This window comes from Zosterops lateralis (assembly GCF_965231275.1).
Source record: "Zosterops lateralis genome assembly, chromosome: 23".
Classification (NCBI taxonomy): Eukaryota; Metazoa; Chordata; class Aves; order Passeriformes; family Zosteropidae; genus Zosterops; species Zosterops lateralis.
The window spans coordinates 1,173,698-1,198,400 of NC_139783.1; the positions used below are offsets into that span (position 1 = coordinate 1,173,698).

General features: G+C 53.1%; 3 protein-coding genes across 3 annotated transcripts in view; 1 reads left to right on the top strand and 2 right to left on the bottom strand.

Moving 5' to 3' along the window:
* Positions 1-794: 794 nt before the first annotated feature.
* On the top strand, positions 795-12,775 carry ACTMAP (actin maturation protease; the record flags this gene model as incomplete). The annotated part of the gene is made up of 7 exons (XM_083877171.1): positions 795-976; positions 2,605-2,673; positions 3,830-3,957; positions 6,288-6,417; positions 7,993-8,063; positions 10,871-11,211; positions 12,596-12,775. The coding sequence occupies 7 exons, from the start codon at positions 795-797 to the stop codon at positions 12,773-12,775; spliced, it is 1,101 nt and encodes a 366-aa protein (XP_083733297.1).
* A 1,010-nt stretch (positions 12,776-13,785) lies between these two features.
* Positions 13,786-17,221, bottom strand: B9D2 (B9 domain containing 2). Its single transcript, XM_083877314.1, has 4 exons — positions 17,190-17,221; positions 16,562-16,652; positions 15,144-15,269; positions 13,786-14,102 (listed from the first exon to the last, which is right to left on the bottom strand). Exons 2-4 carry the CDS (start codon positions 16,647-16,649, stop codon positions 13,792-13,794), a joined length of 525 nt encoding a protein of 174 aa, XP_083733440.1. The 5' UTR covers positions 16,650-16,652; positions 17,190-17,221; the 3' UTR covers positions 13,786-13,791.
* A 2,373-nt stretch (positions 17,222-19,594) lies between these two features.
* The window catches only part of LOC310918318 (zinc finger protein neuro-d4-like), a gene marked incomplete at both ends in the record, with an annotated part of 26,538 nt that continues 21,429 nt past the window's right edge, over positions 19,595-24,703 (bottom strand). The window contains 2 exons of the mRNA XM_083877172.1: positions 19,595-19,665; positions 23,052-23,138. Coding sequence (XP_083733298.1) covers positions 19,595-19,665; positions 23,052-23,138 — 158 coding nt within the window. The remainder of the gene's footprint in view (positions 19,666-23,051; positions 23,139-24,703) is intronic.

The window sequence follows — 24,703 nt, forward strand, 5'->3', positions numbered from 1 at the left end:
GATTCCCCCCATTTCCCCCCAAAACCCCTCATTTCTCCACAAATCCACCTCAGACCCTCAAAAACTCCTCAAAGCGTCCAAATTCCCTCCAAATCCGCCCTGGACCCACCTCAGTTCCCACAAAAACCACTCAAATCTCTCCAGTTCTCCTTAAACACCCCCAAACCCAGCCCAGACCCTTCCATTCCCTTCACACCCCCGTCATACACCCCCAGACACAACTCAGCGCCCACAAAAACACCTCAAACCCCTCCATTCCCACCCAAAGCCTCCCCAAACCCACCTCAGACCCCTCAATTTCCCCCCCGATTTCTCCCGGACCCACCTCAGTTCCCTCCTCGGCCGCTCTCCCCTCACGCTTCTCCCGCCGCCGCCTCAGCCGCGTGCGCGCCGCTCCCAGCCAATAGCGGGGCGCCTCTCCCAGAACCAACCAATCACCGCGCGGCACTACCACCAATCAACCAATCACCGCGTGTCTCCCCTCAGCAAAGCCCGCCTCCTCGGTTCGTCCCTCGCAACCAATAGCGGCGCGCCTCTGCCAAAACGACCAATCACCGCGCGGCACTTCCAACAATTAACCAATCACAGCGCGTCTCCCCTCAGCAAAGCCCGCCTCCTCAGTTCCCGCCTCCTCCCCATCAGACGGGCGTCCCTCTCAGCCAATAGCGGCGCGCCTCTCCCGGAACCGACCAATCACCGCGCGGCACCTCCCCTAATCAACCAATCACCGCGCGTCTCCCCTCAGCAAAGCCCGCCTCCTCAGGAAGCGGCGCCCTCTGACCCCGGGGCCGGGCATGGAACGGGCCGCCCCTCCCCCACCGCCCCCTCCCCCTCCCCCACCTCCCCCCGGGACCCCCCGGACCCCCGGGACCCCCCCCGGGATCGGCGGAGTCCTCAGGGAGGCGCTGCACAGAGCGGGGGAGGCGCTGGGAGAGGACGGGGGGCTCCGGGAGCTCCTCAGGAGGCGGCGGGAGAGGTGGGGGAGGGGCGGGGTCATTGGGGGTCATGGAGGGGTCATGGGGGGTCAAGGGGGGAGGGGAGGGGTGAGTTGAGAGGGGTTAAGGGGGGGGGGTTGGGGGGTTTGGGGAGGGGTCGTGGGGGGGGTTGGGGAGGGGTCTTGGGAGGGGTCCTGAGGGGAATTATGGGGAGGGGTCTGAGGGATTTTGGGGAGGGGTCGTGGGGGGTATTGGGGAGGGGTCTTGGGAGGGTCTGGGGGGGATTTGGGGAGGAGTTTGGGGGGATTATGGGGAGGGGTCGTGGGGGGGATTTTGGGGAGGGGTCCTGAGGGGGGGATATGGGGGGGGGGTCTTGGGAGGGTCTGGGGGGGTTTTGGGGAGGGTCTGGGGGGATTTGGGGGGATATTGGGGGTCCTGGGTGGGGTTTGGGGGGGTATTGGGGGATTTGGGGAGGGATTTTGGGGAGGGGTCCTGAGGGGGGATTTGGGGAGGGGTCTTGAGAGGGTCTGGGGGGGTTTTGGGGGGTATTTGGGGTCTGGGGGGGATTTGGGGGAATTTGGGGAGGGGTCTGGGGGATTTTGGGGAGGAGTTTGGGGGGATTATGGGGAGGGGTCGTGGGGGGGATTTTGGGGAGGGGTCTTGAGGGGGGATATGGGGAGGGGTCTTGGGAGGGTTGGGGGGATTTTGGGGGGTCTTCAGTAGGGTTTTGGGGGTTATTTGGGGTCTGGGGGGGATATGGGGAGGGGTCGTGGGAGGATTTGGGGGATTTTAGGGGATATTGGGGGTCCTGGGTGGCGTCTGAGGGTATTTGAGGAGGGGTCTGGGGGGTTGTGGAGGGGTCTTGGAGGGTTTTGGGGAGGGGTCTGGGGGGTTTTGGGGAGGGGTCGTGGGGGGGATTATGGGGAGGGGTCCTGAGGCGGGATTTGGGGGGTATTTGGGGTCTGGGGGGGATTTGGGGAGGGGTCATGGAAGGATTTTGGGGAGGGGTCTGGGGGGGGGTCTTCAGAGGGGTTTTGGGGAGTATTGGGGGTCCTGGGTGGGGTCTGGGGGGGATTTGGGGAGGGGTCCTGAGGGGCTTTTGAGGAGGGGTCTGGGGGGTTTTGGGGGGGATTTTGGGAAGGGGTCGTGGGGGGAGTTAGGGGGTTTTGGGGAGGGGTCGTGGGGAGATTTTGGGGGTCCTGGGCTGACCTTGGGGGTCCTGGGGGAGATTTTGGGGGTCCTGGGCTGACCTTGGGGGTCCTCGGAGGATTTTGGGGTGTCCTGGATGAGATTTTGGGGGTCCTGGGGGCATTTGGGGGTCCTGGGGGAGATTTGGGGGGTCCTGGGGGGAATTTTGGGGGTCCCAGATGATATTTTGGGGGTCCTGGATGAGATTTTGGGGGTCCTGAGGGAAATTTTGGGGGTCCTGGGGAAATTTTGGGGGTCCCAGATGAGATTTTGGGGGTCCTGGGGGAAATTTTGGGGGTCCTGGGGAAGATTTTGGGGGTCCCAGATGATATTTTGGGATCCTGGATGTGAATTTTGGGGTCCTGGGGGGGATTTTGGGGCTATTTCAGTATCTGGGGGGTATTTTATGAGGAGGGGGCACATTTTGGGGTCCCCCCATTTTTGGGGAGGGGTCTCTGAGGGTCTCCCCCTCCCCAAAAAGCTTCAGGGGTCCCGTGAAGTGGCTCCTGTTCCACCGGCCCACGGCCCCCCTCATCCAGGACGGGCCTCAGTGAGTGAAAATAAAGAATTTTGGGGGGATTTGGGGATGTTTTGGGGGGATTTTTGGGGGAATTTGGAGAATTTTGGGGGATTTTGAGAGTTTTTTTAGGGGGATTTTGAGGGAATTTGGGGAATTTTTTTGGGTTTTGGGGGGTTTTGGGGCATTTTTTGGGGGTTTGAGGGAATTTGGGGGGATTTTGGGGGGGATTTTTGGGGGGGTTTGGGGGAATTTTTCGGGGATTTTTGGGGGATTTGGGGGTGTTTTGGGGGGATTTTTTGGGGTTTGGGGCGAATTTGTGGGATTTTTTGGGGGGACTTTCTGGGTTTTGGGGAATTTGGGGGGATTTTGGGGGAGTTTTTTGGGATTTCAGTGCATTTATGGGTTTGTTTGGGGGGGGTTTGGGGGAAATAGCCAAATTATCCCAAAAATCTCTCCAAAACCTCCCAAACTCCCCCTTAAAATCCTCACAAACCCCCCAAACCCTCCAATATCTCCCCAAAAATCCCCCAAATGCCTCCAAAATCCCCCCAAAAATCTCCCAAAATCCCCTAAAAGATCCCCCCAACCCCAAAAATCCCCCAAATCTTCCACAAAATCTCCCAAAATCAGCCCAATCCACTCCAAAATCCCCTCCAAATCTTCCCTAACACTCCCAAAATCCTCCCAAAACCCCCTAAATCTTCCCCGAAATCCCCCCAAACCCCCCCAAATCTCCTCCAGAAACCCCCAAAACCACCCCAAAAACCCCTAAAAACCCCCGAATTCCCCCCAAATTCCCCCAAACTCTCCAAAATCCCCCCAAACCCCCCAGAAATCCCCAAAAAATCCCCCAAAATCTCCCAAACACCCCCCTAAAATCCCCTCAAACCCCCCCATTCTTCCCCCAAACCCCCAAAAATCCCCAAAACTCCCCAAAATCCCCCAAATCCCCTCAAAAATGTCCCGAAATCCCCCAAATCTTCCACAAACCCCCCAAATTTCCCCCCAAATTCCCCCAAACCCCCCAAAAGATCCCCAGAAAATCCCCGAAACCCCCAGAATTTTTCACAAAATCCCCCAAAATTCCCCCAAACCCCCCCAAATTCCCCCAAAATCACCCCAAAACCCCCCAAATCTCCTAAAAATTCCCAAATTCCCCAAATTTCCCCCCAAATCCCCCCTCCAGGTGTGGGCTGGTTGCCCTGAGCATGGCGGGGGCTCTGCTGGGACCCCCCCAGGCCAAATTGGGTCTGGGGGCTCTGCTGGACACGGCCCGGGCCAGGGGCTACACCCGGCACGGGGAGATGTTCTCAGGTGGGAATTTAGAAAATTTTGGGATTTTTTGGGGGGATTTGAGGGGTCCAGGGGGGATTTGGGGGGGTTTTGGGGAGATTTTTTAGGAGATTTGGGGGGTTTGAGGGGATTTTTGGGGGGATTTTGAGTGGAATTTTGGGGGATTTTTGGGGCATTTTGGGGGATTTTGGGGGGATATTGGGGGGATTTGGAGAGAATTTGGGGGATTTTGTTGAAGATTGGGGGGTTTGAGGGGATTTTTAGGGGGATTTTAGGGGGATTTGGGGAGAATTTGGGGGATTTTTGGGGGGGTTTTGGGGGAGATTTGAGGGGGTTTGGGGGGATTTTTGGGGGAGATTTGGGGATTATTTGGGGATTTGGGGGGAATTTTTGGAAAATTTGAGGGGTCCAGGGGGATTTGGGTGATTTTTGGGAGATTTTTAGGGGGATTTTGGGGGGGGGATTTTGAGAGAGATTTGGAGGATTTTAGGGGAATTTTGGGGAAGATTTAGGGGGATTTGGGGAGGGTTTGAGGGGATTTTGGGGGGATATTGGGGAGGTTTTGGGGTGTTTGGGAAGATTTTTTCGGAGATTTGGGGAAATTTTGGGGGGATTTTGGGGGTATTTGGAGTGTCCAGGGGTGGATTTTTGGGGGGATTTGGGGGAGATTTGGGGCTTTTGGGGAGATTTGGGGGGTTTGGGGGGATTTGGGGGTGACTTTGGGAGGGTTTTGGGGGAGCATTTTGGGAGTTGTGGGAGAATTTTGGGGGGTTTGGGGTGTTCAGGGGGGATTTGGGGGGGTTTGGGGGATTTTGGGGGATTTTGAGTGGAATTTGGGGGATTTTGGGGAGATTTTTTAGGAGATTTGGGGGATTTTGGGGGGTTTGGGGGGAATTTGGGGGATTTTTGGGGGAGATTTGGGGGGTTTTGTGGGGATTTTTTAGGGGAGTTGGGAGATTTTGGGGGGATTTTGGGGAGTTCTGGAGGGGGTCAAGGATTTTGGGGGGATTTTGGGGGGATTTTGGGGGAATTTGGAGTGTCCAGGGGGGATTTGAGGGGATTTGGGGGGGGGGGGTTGGGAGGATTTTTAGGGGAGATTTGGGGCATTTTGGGGGGATATTGGTGGATTTGGGGAGAATTTGGGGGATTTTTTGGGGATTTTTGGGGGGTTTTGGGGGGGTTTTGGGGGAGATTTGGGGCTTTTGAGGGGGATTTTTGGGGGATTTTTTTGGTGGATTTGGGGAGAATTTGGGGGATTTTGGGGGATTTGGGGGGATTTGGGGTTTTGGGGGTATTTGAGGGGGATTTTGGGGGGTTATTGGGGAGATTTGGGTGGATTTTGGGGGGATTTGGGGGAATTTTGGGGGGATTTGAGGGGATTTTGTGGAAGATTTTGGGGTTTCTGGGGTGATTTTTGGGGGTTTTGGGGTCTCTGAGCTGGTTTTTGGATTAATTTTGGATATTTTTGTGACCCCAGCTGCCCAAATGGCCTCCCTGGCCCAGGAGCTGCTCCTGGGCGGTTCCTGGGGTGATTTTTGGGGGTTTTTTTGGGTCTCTGAGCTAATTTTTGGGTTTATTTTGATGTTTTTTGTGTCCCCAGCTGCCCAAATGGCCTCCCTGGCCCAGGAGCTGTTCCTGGGGTCACTGTGGGGTTTTTTTGGGCTATTTTTTGGGTTTCTGGGCCTAATTTTGTGGAGTTTGGGATTATTTTGATGGTTTTGGGGTTATTTTGATGGTTTTTGGGTTGTTTTGGGGGTAATTTTGGTGTTTTTTTCTGCCCATTTGGCTGCCCTGGCCCAGGGGTCACTTTTGGGGGTTCTGGGCTATTTTTGGGGCATTTTTGTGGTTTCTGGGACTATTTTTGAGGTTCCTGAGGTGGTTTTTTTGGGTTATTTTGTTGGTTTTTGGGGTAATTTTGGATTAATTTTGGGTGTTTTTCTGCCCATCTGCCCCAGGAGCTGCTCCTGGGGGGTTTTGGGGCTATTTTGGGGTGTTTTTGTGATTTTTTTGGGTTATTTTGATGGGAATTTTTTTGTTATTTTGATGGCTTTTTGGTTTATTTTGATGGTTTTTGGATTAATTTTGGATATTTTTGTGTCCCCAGCTGCCCAAATGGCCTCCCTGGCCCAGGAGCTGCTCCTGGGGAGTTTCTGGGGTGGTTTTTTACATTAATTTGATGGGTTTTTGGGTTAATTTGATTGTTTTTTGGGTTATTTCGATTTTTTTTCGGTTATTTTCATGGTTTTTTGGGTTAGTTTGATGGTTTTTTGGGTTATTTTGGTGGTTTTTGGGGTTTTTTGGGGTGTTTGAACTGGTTTTTGGATTAATTTTGGATATTTTTCCCTCCCCAGCTGCCCAAATGGCCGCCCTGGCCCAGGAGCTGTTCCCCTGCAGGGCTGAGCTGCTCCAGGGGGGTCTCGGGGGTCCCAACCTGGGCCGGGTCCTGAGGCACCTCCTGGGGGGGAAACCCCTCCTGGTCCCGCATCCTGTGGGGTCTGGGGGCTCCATTTGGGGTCTGGGGGCTGAATTTGGGGTCTGGGGGCTCCATTTGGGGGTCTGGGGGCTGAATTTGGGGGTCTTGGGGCTGAATTTGGGGGTCTGGGGGCTCCATTTGGGGTCTGGGGGCTGAATTTGGGGGTCTGGGGGCTCCATTTGGGGGTCTGGGGGCTCCATTTGGGGTCTGGGGGCTCCATTTGGGGTCTGGGGGCTGAATTTGGGGTCTGGGGGCTCCATTTGGGGTCTGGGGGCTGAATTTGGGGTCTGGGGGCTCCATTTGGGGGTCTGGGGGCTTCATTTGGGATCTGGGGGCTCCTTTTGGGGGTCTGGGGGCTGAATTTGGGGGTCTGGGGGCTCCATTTGGGGTCTGGGGGCTGAATTTGGGGGTCTGGGGGCTGAATTTGGGGGTCTGGGGGCTCCATTTGGGGTCTGGGGGCTGAATTTGGGGGTCTGGGGGCTCCATTTGGGGTCTGGGGGCTCCATTGGGGGTCTGGGGGCTCCATTTGGGGTCTGGGGGTTTTATTTGGGGTCTGGGGGCTCCATTTGGGGTCTGGGGGCTGAATTTGGGGGTCTGGGGGCTGAATTTGGGGTCTGGGGGCTCCATTTGGGGTCTGGGGGCTGAATTTGGGGTCTGGGGGCTCCATTTGGGGTCCAGGACTGGGGTTTTGGGGTCTCCATTTGGGGTTTGGGATTTGGGGTCTCTGGGGTTTGGGGTCTGGGGGTCTTTGAGGTTTGGGGTCTCTGGGGTTTGGGGTCTGGGGGTCTTTGGGGTTTGGGGTCTCTGGGATTTGGGGTCTGAGATTTGGGTCTGGGGGGTCTCTGTGATTTGGGGTCTGGGGTCTCTGTGTTTTGGGGTTTGGGATTTGGGGTCTGGGGTCTCTGTGATTTGGGATTTGGGGGTCTCTGGGGTTTGGGGTCTCCATTTGGGGTTTGGGGTCTTTGGATTTTGGTGTCTTTATTTGGGGTCTGGGGTCTCTGTGTTTAGGGGTCTCTGGGGTTTGGGGTCTCTGGGGTTTGGGGTCTCTGGGGTTTGGGGTCTCCATTTTGGGTCTGGGGGTCTTTGGGGTTTGGGGTCTCGGTGTTTGGGGTTTGGGGTCTCTGGGGTCTGGGATTTGGGGTCTCTGGGATTTGGGGTCTCCATTTGGGGTTTGGGGTCTTTGGGTTTTGGTGTCTCTGTTTGGGGTCTCTGGGGTCTGGGGTCTCTGTGTTTTGGGATTTAGGGTTTGGGGTCTGGGGGTCTCTGTGGTTTGGGGTCTCCATTTGGGGTCTGGGGTGTTTGGGTTTTGGGGTTTGGGATTTGGGGTCTGGGGGTCTCTGGGGTTTGGGGTCTGTGTGTTTTGGGGTCTCTGGGGTTTGGGGTTTCTGTGTTTTGGGGGGTCCTGGGATTTGGGAGTTCTGGGATTTGGGGTTTCTGTGTTTTGGGGTCTGAGATTTGGGTCTGGGGTCTCCATTTGGGGTTTGGGATTTGGGATTTGGGGTCTCTGTGTTTTGGGGTTTGGGGCTCTCTGTGTTTTGGGGTTTGGGGTTTGTGTTTTGGGCTTTCCCTTGACCCGGTCCCAGCTATGACGAGGACAGTAACCACGCCCCGACCCATCGCCGGGGACACAAGGCCCACTGGGCTCTGATCAACGGTGAGAGACCCCAAAATCACCCCAAAATACCCCAAAAACATCCCAAAATCACCCCCAAAACAGCCCAAAAATATCCCCAAAATCAGCCCAAAAATCGGCCAAAAATTGGCCCAAAAACATCCCAAATCAGCCCAAAAACATCCCCAAAATCAGCCCCAAAATCACCCCAAAAACATCCCAAAATCAAACCAAAAATCAGCCCAAATTTGGCCCAAAATCAGCCCCAAAATCAGTCAAAAATCAGCCCCAAAATCAGCCCCAAATCAGCCCAAAATCAGCCAAAAATTGGCCCCAAAAACACCCAAAATCTGCCCCAAAATCAGCCCCAAAATCAGTCAAAAATCAGCCCCAAAATCAGCCCCAAATCAGCCCAAAATCAGCCAAAAATTGGCCCAAAATCAGCCCAAAATCAGCCCAAAATCAGCCCAAAATCAGCCAAAAATTGGCCCCAAAATCAGCCCCAAAATCAGCCCAAAATCAGCCAAAAATTGGCCCAAAATCAGCCCAAAATCAGCCCAAAATCAGCCCCAAAATCACCCCAAAATCAGCCAAAAATTGGCCCCAAAATCAGCCCAAAAATCAGCCCCCAAAACACCCAAAATCTCCCCAAAACACCCTAAAAAAATCGCCTGAACCCCCAAAATCCCAAATACCCCCCTGAACCTCCGATTTGGGGGAAATTTGGGATGTTTTGGGGGGAAATTTGGGAGAATTTGGAGTTTTGAGGGGGGTGAAAGACGTTTTGGGGGAGTTTTGGGGGGGGATTTGGGGGAAATTTGGGGGAAATTTGGGGGAATTGAAGATATTTTTGGGCAGAATTTGGGGAAATTTGGGGGGCTTGGAAATGTTTTGGGGGAATTTGAGGGGCATTTGGGGGATCAGGGAAATTTTTAGGGGGATTTGGGGGGGTTTGGAGATGTTTTTGGGGGGGATTTAGGGCAGGATTTGGGATTTTGGGGGGGGTCAATGATTATTTTGGGGGGTTTTGGGGTGTTCAGGGTGGATTTGGGGTACTCAGGGGGGATTTGGGGTGAGTTTGGGGGATTTGGGGTGTCTGGGGTGGATTTTGGGGCAGATTTGGAGCACTCAGAGATGATTTGGGGGGAATTTTGGGGGGATTTGGGGTGCTCAGGGGGGATTTGGGGTGGATTTGGGGTTTTGGGGAGGATTTGGGGTGTCCAGGTGGGTTTTGAGGGGGATTTGGGATATCCAGGGTGTGTTTTGGGGTGGATTTGGGGTTTTGGGGAGGATTTGGGGTGCTCAGGGGGGGTTTGGGGTGTCCAGGGTGGGTTTTGGGTGGGTTTGGGGGGAATTTGGGGGGGATTTGAGGTGTCCAGGTGGGTTTTGAGGGGGTTTTCGGGTGTCCAGGGTGGGATTTGGGGTGTCCAGGGTGGGATTTGGGGTGTCCAGGGTGGTTTTGGGGTGCTATGGGGAGGATTTGGGGTGTCCAGGGTGGGTTTTGGATGGATTTGGGGTTTTGGGGGGGGGATTTGGGGCACTCAGGGGGGATTTGGGATATCCAGGGTGGGTTTTGGGGGGGATTTGGGATGCTCAGGGTGGTTTTGGGGTGCTCAGGGTGGGTTTTGAGGGGGATTTGGGGGGAATTTGGGGGATATTTGGGGTGCTCAGGGAGGATTTGAGGTGTCCAGGGTGGGTTTTGGGGGGAATTTGGGGTGCTCAAGGTGGTTTTGGGGTGCTCAGGGTGGGTTTTGGGGGGGATTTGGGATGCTTAGGGCAGATTTGGGGTGAGTTTGGGTTTTGGGGTGTTTTGGGGGGAATTTGGGAGGACTTGGGGTGAGTTTGGGGGCATTTGAGGTGTTTTGGGGGGGATTTGGGGTGCTCAGGGTGATTTTGGGGGATATTTGAGGTGCTCAGGGTGTTTTTGGGGTGCTCAGGGTGGATTTGGGGTGGGTTTGGGATGGGTTTGGGGTTTTGAGGGGAATTTGGGGTGCTCAGGGGGGGATTTGGGGTGTCCAGGGTGGTTTTGGGGTGCTATGGGGAGGATTTGGGGTGTCCAGGGTGGGTTTTGGATGGATTTGGGGTTTTGGGGGGAGATTTGGGGCTCTCAGAGGGGGATTTGGGGTGCTCAGAGTGTTTTGGGGATGCTCAGGGTGGTTTTGGGCCACTCAGGATGGGTTTTGAGGGGGGATTTGGGGGATTTGGGATGTTCTGGGGGGGATTTGGGGGGATTTGAGGTGTTTTGGGGGATTTGGGGTGTCTAGGGTGGGTTTTGGGGTGGATTTGGGGGGAATTTGGGGGGATTTGAGATGTTTTAGGGGAATTTGGAGGGATTTGGGGTGTCCAGGGTGGGTTTGGGATTTTGGGGAGGATTTGGGTTGGGTTTGGGGGGAATTTGGGGGGATTTGGGGTGTCCAGGGTGGATTTTGAGGGGATTTGGGATTTTGGGGGAGATTTGGGGTGGGTTTGGGGGGAATTTGGGGGGATTTGAGGTGTTTGGGGGGATTTGGGGTGTCCAGGGTGGGTTTTGGGGTGTTTTTGGGGGGTCCAGGGCGGGATTTTGGGTTTTGGGGGGGATTTAGGGTGTCCAGGGTGGGTTTTGGGGGGAATTTGGGGGATATTTGGGATGCTCAGGGTGATTTTGGGCCACTCAGGGTGGGTTTTGAGGGGGGATTTGGGGTGGGTTTGGGGAGAATTTGGGGGAATTTGAGATTTTTGGGTGGTTTTTGGGGTGATTTTGGGGATTTGGGGTGGATTTGGGGTGTTTTGGGGCACTCAGGGTGGGATTTTGGGTATTTTTGGGGTATTTTGGAGCCCCCAGATTCTCTCATTTCCCCCATTCCCCCCAGGTCTGGTTGTGGCCGTTCCCCCTGAGGAGCCCCTGGGCCCCCAATTCCTGCAGGACCCCGAAATCCCAAACCTCTTCCACGCCCTTGGGGGGGCCCTGCCCGGGGAGGGGGCGGCGACCCTGGCCCAGAAATTGGAGCTTTGGGGGGGAAAAATCGGAATTTTTTGGGAAAAAATCCGCTTTTTTGGGGGAAAAATCCGCTTTTTTTGGGGAAAAATCCGAATTTTTGGGGGAAAAATCGACGTTTTTGGGGGAAAAATCGGAGTTTTTTGGGGGTTCCCATTTTGGGGAGGGGTCGTTATTTGGGGAGGGGTCTCAGAGCCGTTTTGGGGGTCCTGGGGGGTCCCATTTTGGGGAGGGGTCGTTATTTGGGGAGGGGTCTCAGAGCCGTTTTGGGGGTCCTGGGGAAGGGTCTGGGGGTTCCCATTTTGGGGAGGGGTCGTTATTTGGGGAGGGGGCTCAGCCTCGGGAGGAGGTGACGGAATTGGGTCGGGGGTCTCGCGAGAAGGTCACCGAGTTGGGTCGGGGGTCAGGAATTGGGTCTGGGGTCTCAGGAATTGGGTCTGGGGTCCCGGGGTCAGTAATTGGGTCTGGGGTCTCCTCCCCGGTAACTGGTTGTGGGGTCTCCTCGGTAATTGGGTCTGGGGTCTCCCCGGGGTCGGTAATTGGGTCTGGGGTCTCCTCGGCTGTCCCGTTAATTGGGTCTGGGGTCCCAGAGGCAGATTCAGTAATCGAGTCTGGGGTCTCCCCGTTAATTGGGTCTGGGGTCCCGGATTCAGGAATTGGGTCTGGGGTCTCCCCGGTAACTGGTTGTGGGGTCTCCTCGGGAATTGGGTCTGGGGTCTCCCCGGCGTCGGGAATTGGGTCTGGGGTCCCGAGGTCGGTAATCGGGTCTGGGGTCTCGGATTCAGGAATTGGGTCTGGGGTCTCCCCGGTGTCGGTAATTGAGTCTGGGGTCCCGGGGTCGGTAATTGAGTCTGGGGTCTCCCTGGGGTCGGTAATTGGGTCTGGGGTCTCAGATGAGATACTGGATTCGGGTCAAGGATCAGTAATTGGGTCTGGGGTCCCGGAGGCAGTGTCAGGAATTGGGTCTGGGGTCCCGGATTTGTATCAAGGGTCAGGAATTTGGTGTGGGGTCCCAGGAATTGAGTCTGGGGTCTCCCCGGTAATTGGGTCTGGGGTCTCGGTGTCGGGAATTGGGTCTGGGGTCCCGGGAATTGGGTCTGGGATCCCCTCGGCTGTCCCGTTAATTGGGTCTGGGGTCCCAGAGGCAGATTCAGTAATCGAGTCTGGGGTCTCCCCGTCAGGAATTGGGTCTGGGGTCCCGGTGTCGGTCTCAAATTCAGATCAGGGGTCGGGAATTGGGTCTGGGGTCTCGGGAATTGGGTCTGGGGTCCTGGTGCTGGCCCTGCAGGGTAAGAGCCCCCGGCCCCAGCTGTGGGGAATTGGGTCTGGGGTCCCGGTGTCGGTCTCAGATTCAGATCAAGGGTCAGTAATTGGGTCTGGGGTCCCGGATTCAGGAATTGGGTCTGGGGTCTCAGATTCAGATCAGGGGTCGGTAATTGGGTCTGGGGTCTCCCTGGGGGCGGGAATTGGGTCTGGGGTCTCCCCGGGAATTGGGTCTGGGGTCCCAGAGCAAAGCCCTGAACTGTGTCAGGGGTCAGTAATTGGGTCTGGGGTCTCCCCGGGGGGAATTGGGTCTGGGGTCCTGGTGCTGGCCCTGCAGGGTAAGAGCCCCCGGCCCCAGCTGTGGGCGCTGCCCTCACTCCGCTCCAGTAACGCCCAACTCACCGAGCTCAGCCCCCGCCGCTGGGGAGGGGGATTCCTGCTGCCCCCCGGGGGGGTGGCCGGGGGGCTCAGGGGTCAGGCCGTGCTGCTGCACCCCCTGCAGACCCCAGACCCATAAAAAACCCAAAGTTTTGGGGGTTTGGGGGATTTTTTAGAGGTTTTTTTTGGTGGTTTTTTCATGGATTTTGGGGAGGGTTTTGGGGGTCTTGGGGAGGTTTTTGGTCCCTCCAGACCCCCCCAACCAATAAAATCCACCCGATTTTATTGTCACAGTGTCACTCCAGTGCCACCCCAAATGTCCCCAATGTCCCCAGTGTCACCCCAAATGTCCCCATATGCCTTGGCAGCACCCCCAGCTCCAGTGTCACCCCAATGTCCCCAGTGTCCCCATTGACCCCAATGTCCCCAATGTCCCCAATGTCCCCAGTGTCCCCATTGACCCCAGTGTCCCCAATGGCCTCAATGTCCCCCCAGTGTCACAGTGTCACCCCAATGTCCCCATTGACCCCAATGTCACCCCAATGTCCCCAGTGTCCCCAATGTCCCCAATGTCCCCATTGACCCCAATGTCCCCAATGGCCTCAATGTCCCCCCAGTGTCACAGTGTCACCCCAATGTCCCCATTGACCTCAATGTCCCCAATGTCCCCCAATGTCCCCACTGTCCCCATTGACCCCAATGTCCCCAATGTCCCCAATGGCCTCAATGTCCCCCCAGTGTCACAGTGTCACCCCAATGTCCCCATTGACCCCAATGTCACCCCAATGTCCCCAATGTCCTCAATGACCCCAATGTCCCCAATGTCCCCAATGTCCCCAGTGTCCCCATTGACCCCAGTGTCCCCAATGGCCTCAATGTCCCCCCAGTGTCACAGTGTCACCCCAATGTCCCCATTGACCTCAATGTCCCCAATGTCCCCCAATGTCCCCACTGTCCCCAACGTCCTCATTGACCCCAATGTCCCCAATGTCCCCCAATGTCCCCACTGTCCCCAATGTCCCCATTGTCCCCAATGACCCCAATGTCCGCATTGACCCCAATGTCCCCATTGTCCCCAATGTCCACATTTTTCCCCCAATGTCCCCAATGTCCCCAATCCCCCCAATGCCCCCACTGTCCCCTCTGTCCCCAATGTCACCCCAGTGCCACCCCGAACGTCCCCATGTTCCGGGGCAGCACCCCCAGCTCCAGCGTCACCGTCCCCGCGCTCTCCGTCCTCAGCCTGAACCTGTCCCCGGCCCCGGCCACGGCCACCTCGGGGACACGGAGCTGGGGTCCCCCTGTCCCCAGCAGGCGCTGTCCCCACGTCCCCCGCGGCCGCCAGGTGACGCAGGTGACGCGGTGACAGCCGGGGGCGCTGGGCACGTGGCACACGCCGTACCCCGACAGGACGCGGCGGCCCCAGGGGTCAACGTGCCACACCTCCAGCAGCAGCTTCGGCCACCCTGGGGACAGCGAGGGGACATTGGGGACATTTGGGGACAGCGGGGACATTGAGGGGATTGGGGACATTGGGGTCAATGAGGGGATTGGGGACATTGGGGTCAATGGGGACATTGGGGACAGTGGGGACAGTCAGGGGACAATGGGGACATTGGGGACATTGGGGTCAATGGGGACATTGGGGACATTGGGGACATTTGGGGACATTGGGGTCATTGGGGGACATTGGGGACAGTGGGGACAGTGGGGACATTGGGGACATTTGGGTCATTGGGGTCAATGGGGACAGTGGGGACAGTGGAGTCAATGGGGACAGTGGGGACTCTGGCAGGGCCATGTGGGCACAGGGACAGGGAGGGCCCAGGGGGTGTTGGGGTCCCCAGGGTGTCCCCTGAGCGTCCCCAGGTGACCCCCAGGTGTTCCCAAGTGTCCTTGGCTGTCCCCAAGGTGTCTTCAAATTGTCCCCAGTGATGTCCCCAATGTCCCCAGGGTGTCCCCACTGACCCCAATGTCCCCAATGATGTCCCCAATCCCCCCAATGTCCCCAATGTCCCAATGGTGTCCCCAATGTCCCCAATTATGTCCCCAATGTCCCCAATGTCCCCAATGATGTCCCCAATGTCCCCATGTCCCCTCACCCTGCAGTCCCTTGGTCCCCAGGGGCATGTCCAGGGGGTGTCCCCAATGTCCCCAGTGTCCCCATTGTCCCCATGTCCCCTCACCCTGCAGCCCCCGGGTCCCCAGGTGCATGTCCAGGGGGTGTCCCCAGTGTCCCCAATGTCCCCATGTCCCCTCACCCTGCAGGCCCTTGGTCCCCAGGTGCATGTCCAGGGGGTGTCCCCAGTGTCCCCAATGGTGTCCCCAGTGTCCCCATGTCCCCTCACCCTGCAGCCCCCGGGTCCCCAGGGGCATGTCCAGGGGGTGTCCCCAGTGTCCCCAATGTCCCAATGTCCCCTCACCCTGCAGTCCCTTGGTCCCCAGGTGCATGTCCAGGGGGTGTCCCCAATGTCCCCAGTGTCCCCAATGTCCCCATGTCCCCTCACCCTGCAGCCCCCGGGTCCCCAGGTGCATGTCCAGGGGATGTCCCCAATGGGCCACATCGTCCACCTGGGGGTCATCGAGCTGAGTCTGCCCCGAGCCCGCCCCGGCCAGCAGCGTCCACGCCCCCCCTGGGGATGGACAGATGGACACGGGGACAGGGACAGACAGACAGACAGGGGACAGACAGGGGGACAGTAAACAACGTCAGAAGGACCCCAAAATCCCACCTGGGACCCCTAAATCCCCCCCAGGACCCCCCAAATCCCCCCTAAATCCCACCCGGGACTCCCCAAACCCTCCCAAATCCCACCTGGGACCCCCCAAATCCCCCCCAGGACCCCCTAAATCCCCCCTAAATCCCACCCGGGACTCCCCAAACCCTCCCAAATCCCACCTGGGACCCCCCAAATCCCCCCAGGACCCCCTAAATCCCCCCAAACTCCCCTAAATCCCCCCAGGACCCCCAAAATCCCCCTAAATCCCACCTGGGACCCCCTAAATCCCCCCAGGATCCCCCAAATCCCCCCAGAACCCCCTAAATTCCCCCAAATCCCACTCAGGACCCCCCAAATCCCCCCTAGGACCCCCCAAATCCCACCCAGGACCCCCAAACTCCCCCAAATCCCCCTCGGACCCCCCAAATCCCCCCAGGACCCCCAAACTCCCCTAAATCCCCCCAGGACCCCCCAAACACCCCCTAAATCCTCCCAGGACCCCCCAAAACCCTCCCAAACCCCCCCAACCCACCCCAGGTCACCCCAAATCCCACCCAGGACCCCCAAACTCCCCGAAATCCCACCCAAGACTCCCAAATCCCCCCAAAACTCCCCCAAATTCCCCCAGGACCCCCAAAACTCCCCCTAAATCCCCCCTGAGACCCTCCAAATCCCCTCAGGACTCTCCAAATCCCCCCCAGGACCCCCTAAACTCCTCCAAATCCCACCCAGGACCCCCCAAATCCCCCCTAGGACCCCCCAAAATCCCACCCAGGACCCCCCGAACTCCCCCAAATTCCCCCAGGACCCCCCAAATCCCCCCAGGACCTCCTAAATCCCCCCAAACTCCCCTAAATCCCCCCAGGACCCCCCAAACACCCCCTAAATCCTCCCAGGACCCCCCAAAACCCTCCCAAATCCCCCCAACCCACCCCAGGTCACCCCAAATCCCACCCAGGACCCCCAAACTCCCCGAAATCCCACCCAAGACTCCCAAATCCCCCCAAAACTCCCCCAAATTCCCCCAGGACCCCCAAAACTCCCCCTAAATCCCCCCTGAGACCCTCCAAATCCCACCCAGGACCCCCCAAATCCCCCCAGGACCCCCTAAACTCCCCCAAATCCCACCCAGGACCCCCCAAATCCCCCCTAGGACCCCCAAATCCCACCCAGGACCCCCCAAATTCCCGGTCCCGGCCCCTCACCCGCGTGCAGCCCCCACTTGCAGAAGAGGCGGCGCTGAGAGAACCCGGAGCCCCCCTCGATGTGCCCGAAGAGGTGCAGCTCTGCCATGGCCTGGGGGGGGCAAAAACTGCCCAAAATCAGCCCAAAATCTGCCCAAAATCGGCCCAAAAACTGCCCCAAATCAGCCCCAAAATCTGCCCAAAATCTGACCAAAATCTGCCCCAAAATCACCCCAAAATCAGCCCCAAAATCAGCAAAAAATCAGCCCAAAATCAGCCCCAAAATTACCCCGAAATCAGCCCCCAAATTGAACCCAAAATCAACCCAAAATGAGCCCAAAAATTCCCCCGAAAACCCCCCCAAAAATCACCCCAGAAATCCCTCCCAAAATCATACAAAAATTACACAAAAATAACCCCAAAAATCCCCGCAAGAATCCCCCAAAAATCCCTCAAAAAATCCCCCCAAAATCACCCAAAAATCCCCTCAGAGAGACCCCAAATCTCCCCGTTATCCCTCCCCGTTATTCCCTCCCTGATCTCCCTCCCATCTCCCCACCGCTCTCACCGCCCCCAAATTTCCCCAAAAATTCCCAAAATTTTCCCAAATTCCCCAAAATTTCTCCCAAAACTCCCGCGGGTCTCTCACTCTCTGCCCTTCCCGCGCCGCCAGTGCGCATGCGCAACTGTCTCGTTTCCACGGCAACGCGTGGCCCGCGTCCAGCGCAGCCGCTGATTGGTCAGAAACACTCAGGCCACGCCCATTAAGGTCAGATGAATTATTACGCATGCGCACTACGCCATCTTGGGTAGGTGGACGCCGCCATCTTGAGTTTCCCCACAGGGTGCCGCCATCTTGAGTGTGTGGCGCCATTTTGAGTGTGTCGGTGAGTGCGGCGCCATCTTGTGTGCGCAGCCATCTTGTGTGTGTCGCCGCCATTTTGTGTGTACCGCCGCCATCTTGTGTGTGTGGCCGCCATCTTGTGTGTCCCCGGCGAGTTCCCCGAATTTTGAGGAAAAAACTCCAAAATTTGGGAATTTTCACCTTCCCGACACCTCAGGGAACCCCCGAGACGCTTCAAAATCACCCCGGAACCGCCAGATTTGTGTAAAAACGGCGCAAACGATGATTTTTCCCCAAAATCCAGGTATTTTTCCGCAAAATTTTGCTCCAGAAAGAGCAAAAATTCTGCCCCAAAGTCTGAGTTTTCCCCCCAAATTTCAGGTTTTCCCCCAAATTTTCCCTCCCCCTCCCCAAAATTCCGACTTTTCCCCCCAAATTTTAGTTTCCCACCCAAATTTTTGAGTTTTCCCCCCAAATTTTTTTGTGTTTTTCCCAAAATTCTGACTTCCCCCTCCCAAAATTCCAACATTTTCCCCCAAAATTTCCAACTTTTCTCCCAAATTTTCACACACAGGACTCTGGGGTGGGGGAGGGGTTTCTCTCACCCTCTCAAAAAAATTATAATTTTTTTTTGTTTTGTTATTTTTTTGTTTTTCCACTTTCACGGAGACACCACGTGACAAACGCACCGACCACGACACCCAAAATTCCCCAAAAATTCCCAAAAAAATCCCCCCAAAAATCCCAAAAAATCCCTCAAAAATTCCCAAAAAATCCCCAAAAATTCCCAAAAAATTTCCCCCAAAATTCCCCAAAATTCCCCCAAAAAATCCCCACAAATTCCCCCAAAATTCCCCAAAAATTCCCAAAAAGCTCCCAAAAAATTCCCAAAAAATTCCCCCAAAAATTCCTTTAAAATTCCCCAAAAAAATGCCCCAGAAATCCCAAAAAAATTCCCCAAAAAATCCCCAAATAATCCCTCCAAAAAATTCCCATAAAATTCCCCAAAAACTCCCCAAAAATTTCCAAAAAATCCCCAAAAATTCCTCCAAAAATTCCCCAAAAAAATCCCAAAAAATTCCCCCAAAAATTCCCAAAAATTCCCCCAAAAAATTCCTCAAAAATTTCCAAAAAAATTCCCCAAAAATTCCCCAAAAATTCCCCAAAAAATTCCTCAAAAATTCCCAAAATATTCGCCAAAATTCCCTCAAAAATCCACAAAAAATCCCCCCAAAATTCCCCAAAAATTACCCAAAAAATTCCCAAAAATTCCCCAAAAATTCACCCAAAATTCCCCAAAAATTAAAAAAAATCCCCAAAAATTCTCCAAAAATTCCCCAAAAAATCCACCAAAAAATTCCCAAAAAAATTCCCCAAAAAAATTCCTCACAAATTCCCCCAAAATTTCCCAAAATAATCCCCCCAAATTCCCCAAAAATTCCCAAAAAAATTCCCAAAAAAATCCCCAAAAAATCCCCCAAAATTCCCAAAAACTTCCCAAAAAATCCCAAAAAAATCCCAAAAAATTCTCCAAAAAATTCCCCAAAAAAATCCAAAAAAAATCCCAAAAAAATTCCCAAAAAATCCCCCCCCCAAAAACAAACAAACAAAAAAATCCCTAAAAAATCCCCAAAAATTTCCAAAAATTCCCCCCAAAAATTCCCCAAAAACTCCCCCAAAAAATCCCAAAAAATTCCCCAAAAAAATCCCAAAAATTCCCTAAAAAAATTCCCCAAAAATCCCCAAAAAATTCCTAAAAAAATCCCCAAAAATTTCTCAAAAAATCAAAAAAAAAAATTCCCCAAAATTAAAAAAAAAAAATCCCAAAAAAATCCCAATAAATTTAAAAAAAATCCAAAAAAAACCCCCAAAAATCCCCAAAAAAATCCCCAAAAATCCCCAAAAATTCCCAAAAAATTCCCCAAAAATTCCCAAAAAATCCCGCCCCTCCCCCACCCCAACCCCGCCCCTCCCCCACCCCCTTTTACCCCTCCCCCACCCCCCAAAAAAACCCCAAAAAATGGGGGGGAGGGACCCCCCAAAAATCCAAAAAAATTGAATTTTTTTCCCATCATGCAACACTTTGTGCCCCTCCCCCACCCCCAACTCGCCCCCCTCCCCCCCCAGATTTTTTATGGCTTTTTTTTAAAGGGATTTTTTTGGGGGTTTTTTGGGTTTTTTGGGGGTTTTTTGGGGGGTTTTTGGGGGTTTTAAGTGAGGGTGATAAAAGCCGAGGCTTTTTCCTTCAGCTGCCGCAGGCAGAGGTGGCAACTCCAGCTCCCTGTGCAAAAAAAAAAGGGATTTTAGAGCAAAAAACAGCGAGAAAATCCACCCAGAAATGGCCCAAAAAATTCAAATTTTAACCCAAAAATTTGCAATAAAATACACCCAGAAATGGCCAAAAAAATTCAAAAATTTAACCCAAAAATTTGCAATAAAATCCACCCAGAAATGGCCCAAAAAATTCAAATTTTAACCCAAAAAATTGCAATAAAAATACACCCAGAAATGGCCCAAAAAATTCAAATTTTAACCCAAAAATTTGCCATAAAATACACCCAGAAATGTAAGAAAAATTGAGGGTTTTACCCCAAAAATGTCACAAAAATATGAGGATTTTTTTTCCCAAAAATCAGCCACAAAATACGCCCAAAAAATGAGGATTTTACCCCAAAAATCAGCCCTAAAATCCACCCAGAAATGTCCCAAATAATTAAAATTTTAACCCAAAAATTTGCCATAAAATACACCCAGAAATGGCCCAAAAAATGAGGATTTTGCCCGAAAAATGAGCCCCAAAATCCACCAAAAAATTGAGGATTTTACCCCAAAAATCAGCCACAAAAACCCCAAACCCCATTTTTGGGGTCCCAAATCCCATTTTTTGGATGTTTTGGGGTGTTTTTGGGGTCCCAATTCCCATTTTTTGAGGTTTTTAGGGATCCAAATCCCATTTTTGGGGTCCCAATCCCATTTTTGGGGTCCCAATCTCCATTTTTTGGGGTTTTTAGGGATCCAAATCCCATTTTTGGGGTCCCAAATCCCATTTTAGGGGTTTTTTTCAGGTCCCAGTTCCATTTTTGGGGTGTTTTTGGGGTCACAATTCCCATTTTTTGGGGTCCCAATTCCCATTTTTGGTGTGTTTTGGGGTATTTTGGTGTCCCAATCCCATTTTTGGGGTGTTTTTGGGGTGTTTTTGGGTGATTTGGGGAGTTTTGGGGCTGTTTTGGGGGTGTTTTGGGGTGGTTTTGGGGTCCCAATCTCATTTTTGGGGTCCCAAACCCCATTTTTGGGTTTTTTTTTGGAGTCCCAATCCCATTTTTGGTGTCCCAAATCCCATTTTGGGTGTTTTGGGGTGTTTTTGGGGTCCCTATTCCCATTTTTGAGGTCCCAAATCCCCATTTTTTGGGGTCCCAATCCCGTTTTTGGGGTCCCAATCCCATTTTTGGGGTGTTTTGGGGTGTTTTTGGGGTCCCAATCCCATTTTTTGGTGTTTTGGGATGATTTTGGGGTGTTTTTGTGGTGTTTTTGGGGGTCCCAATCCCGTTTTTGGGGTCCCAATCCCATTTTTTGGGTGTTTTGGGGTGGTTTTGGGGTCCCAATCCCCATTTTTGGGGTCTCAATCCCATTTTTGGGGTTTTTGGGTCTCAATCCCATTTTTGGGATGATTTTGGAGTGATTTTGGGGCTGTTTTGGGGGTGTTTTGGTGTGTTTTGGGGTCCCAATCTCATTTTTGGGGTCCCAAACCCCATTTTTGGGTTTTTTTTGGAGTCCCAATCCCATTTTTGGTGTCCCAAATCCCATTTTGGGGTGTTTTGAGGTGTTTTTGGGGTCCCTATTCCCATTTTTGGGGTCCCAATCTCATTTTTGGGGTCCCAATTCCCATTTTTGGGGTGGTTTGGGGTGTTTGGGGATATTTTTGGGGTCCCTATCTCCATTTTTGGGATGATTTTGGGATGATTTTGGGCTGTTTTGGGGTGGTTTTGGGGTCCCAATCTCATTTTTGGGGCCCCAAAACCCATTTTTGGGTTTTTTTTTTGGAGTCCCAATCCCATTTTTGGTGTCCCAAATCCCATTTTGGGGTGTTTTGGGGTGTTTTTGGGGTCCCTATTCCCATTTTGGGGTCCGAATTCCCATTTTTTGGGGTCCCAATCTCATTTTTGGGGTTCCAATCCCCATTTTTGGCTGTTTTGGGGTGTTTTTGGGGTCCCAATCTCATTTTTTGGTGTTTTGGGATGATTTTGGGGTGTTTTGTGGTGTTTTTGGGGGTCCCAATCCCGTTTTTGGGGTCCCAATCCCATTTTTTGGTGTTTTGGGATGATTTTGGGGTGTTTTGTGGTGTTTTGGGGGTCCCAATCCCGTTTTTGGGGTCCCAATCCCATTTTTTGGGTGTTTTGGGGTGTTTTTGGGGTCCCAATCCCCATTTTTGGGGTCCCAATCCCATTTTTTGGGTGTTTTGGGGTGTTTTTGGGGTCCCAATCCCCATTTTTGGGGTCTCAATCCCATTTTTGGGGTTTTTGGGGTCTCAATCCCATTTTTGGGATGATTTTGGAGTGATTTTGGGGCTGTTTTGGGGGTGTTTTGGTGTGTTTTGGGGTCCCAATCTCATTTTTGGGGTCCCAAACCCCATTTTTGGGTTTTTTTTTGGAGTCCCAATCCCATTTTTGGTGTCCCAAATCCCATTTTGGGGGCTGTTTTGGGGTGTTTTTGGGGTCCCAATCCCATTTTTTGGTGTTTTGGGATGATTTTGGGGGTGTTTTGTGGTGTTTTTGGGGGTCCCAATCCCGTTTTTGGGGTCCCAATCCCATTTTTTGGTGTTTTGGGATGATTTTGGGGTGTTTTGTGGTGTTTTTGGGGGTCCCAATCCCGTTTTTGGGGTCCCAATCCCATTTTTTTGGTGTTTTGGGGTGGTTTTGGGATGATTTTGGGGTGTTTTGGGGTGTTTTTGGGGTCCCAATCCCGTTTTTCGGGTCCCAATCCCATTTTTTGGGTGTTTTGGGGTGTTTTTGGGGTCCCAATCCCCATTTTTGGGGTCTCAATCCCATTTTTGGGGTTTTTGGGGTCTCAATCCCATTTTTGGGATGATTTTGGAGTGATTTTGGGGCTGTTTTGGGGGTGTTTTGGTGTGTTTTTGGGTCCCAATCTCATTTTTGGGGTCCCAAACCCCATTTTTGGGTTTTTTTTTGGAGTCCCAATCCCATTTTTGGTGTCCCAAATCCCATTTTGGGGTGTTTTGGGGTGTTTTTGGGGTCCCTATTCCCATTTTTGGGGTCCCAATTCCCATTTTTGGGGTCCCAATCTCATTTTTGGGGTTCCAATCCCCATTTTTGGGCTGTTTTGGGGTGTTTTTTGGGTCCCAATCCCATTTTTGGGGGTGTTTTGGGTGATTTCTGGGTGGTTTTGGGTGTTTTGGGGCATTTTAGGGTGGTTTTGGGGTGTTTTTGGGGTCCCAATCTCATTTTTGGGGGTCCCATTCCAATTTTTGGGGTCCCAATCCCATTTTTGAGGTGTTTTTGGGGTGTTTTCGAGATGTTTGGGGGTGTTTTGGGGTGTTTTTGGGGTCCCAATCCCCATTTTTGGGGTTTTGGGGGTCCCAAATCCCATTTTTGGGGTCCCAATCCCATTTTTCGGGTAATTTTGGGGTATTTTGGGGTGATTTGGGGGTACCTTCGGGGGGCTCGGCCATGGGGGGGCTCAGGCAGTACATGTGGTAGCCGCGGTCGCAGTCGTCGCAGAAAAGCAGCTGGTCCTGAAATTGAAAATTTTGGGGGGGGATTTTGGGGAAATTTGGGGGATTTGGGGATGATTTGGGGAATTTTGGGGGATTTGGGGATGATTTGGGGAAATTTTGAGGGGTTTTGGGAAAATTTTGGGGAATTTTGGGGGATTTTGGGAGGATTTGGGGAGGATTTTGGGGGATTTTGGGGGATTTTGGGGGATTTTGGGGGAAATTTGGGGTCTATTTGGGGTATTTCAGGCCGTGTTTTGGCGGGATTTTGGGCTGAATTTGGGGGATTTGGGGATTTGTTATCCAGGGAATTTTTGGGTGTTTTTGGGGCAGTTTCAGGCCAATTTTTGGGGTGATTTTGGGCTATTTTTGGGGTGATTTTGGGCCGGTTTTGGGCAGTTTTTGGGCAGATTTTGGGGTATTTTTGGGCAGGTTTTGGGGCCATTTTTGGGCAGTTTCAGGGCAGATTTTGGGCTGGTTTTGGGCAGATTTTGGGGTATTTTTGGGCCGGTTTTGGGGTGTTTTGGGGCACGTTTTGGGGTGTTTTTGGGCTGGTTTTGGGCAGTTTTTGGGGTGATTTTGGGCTGGTTTTGGGGTATTTTTGGGCAGTTTTTGGGGTATTTTTGGGCAGGTTTTGGGGTATTTTTGGGCAGGTTTTGGGGCCGGTTTTGGGCAGATTTTGGGGTATTTTTGGGCAGGTTTTGGGGTATTTTTGGGCAGTTTTGGGTATTTTTGGGCAGATTTTGGGGTATTTTTGGGCAGGTTTTGGGGCTGGTTTGGGCAGTTTTTGGGCTGGTTTTGGGGTATTTTTGGGGTGTTTTTGGATGGTTTAAGAGCAGTTTTTGGGGCGTTTTGGGGTGGTTTCAGGCCGGGTTTGGGGCAATTTTGGGGCTGTTTTTGGGTTGGTTTCATGACAATTTCAGGGCAGTTTTTGGGGTGTTTTTGGGGCAGTTTCAGGCCAGTTTTTGGGGCAGGTTTTGGGGCATTTTGGGGCCGTTTTTGGACAGTTTTTGGGCAGTTTTTGGGGCCATTTGTGGGCAGTTTTTGGGGTATTTTTGGGCAGTTTTTGGGGTATTTTTGGGCAGTTTTTGGGGTATTTTTGGGCAGGTTCAGGACAGTTTTTGGGCTGGTTTTGGGGTATTTTTGGGGTGGTTTTGGGATGGTTTAAGGGCAGTTTTTGGGGCATTTTTGGGGTGGTTTCAGGCCGGGTTTGGGGTGGTTTTTGGGTGTTTTTGGGACGGTTTCAGGCCAGGTTTGGGGCAGTTTTTGGAGCATTTTTAGGACGGTTTCAGGGCAGTTTTTTTGGGTGTTTTTAGGGCAGTTTCAGGACAGGTTTTGGGGTGGTTTTGGGGTATTTTTGGGGGAGTTTTTGGGGTGTTTTCAAGGCAGGTTTGGGGCTGGTTTTGGGCAGGTTTTGGGCTGGTTTTGGAGCATTTTTGGGGCAGTTTCAGGGCAATTTTTGGGGTGATTTTGGGCTGTTTTTGGGGTGGTTTTGGGCAGGTTTTGGGGCCATTTTTGGGCAGATTTTGGGGTGGTTTTGGGCAGGTTTTGGAGCATTTTTTGGGGCAATTTCAGGACAGTTTTTGGGATG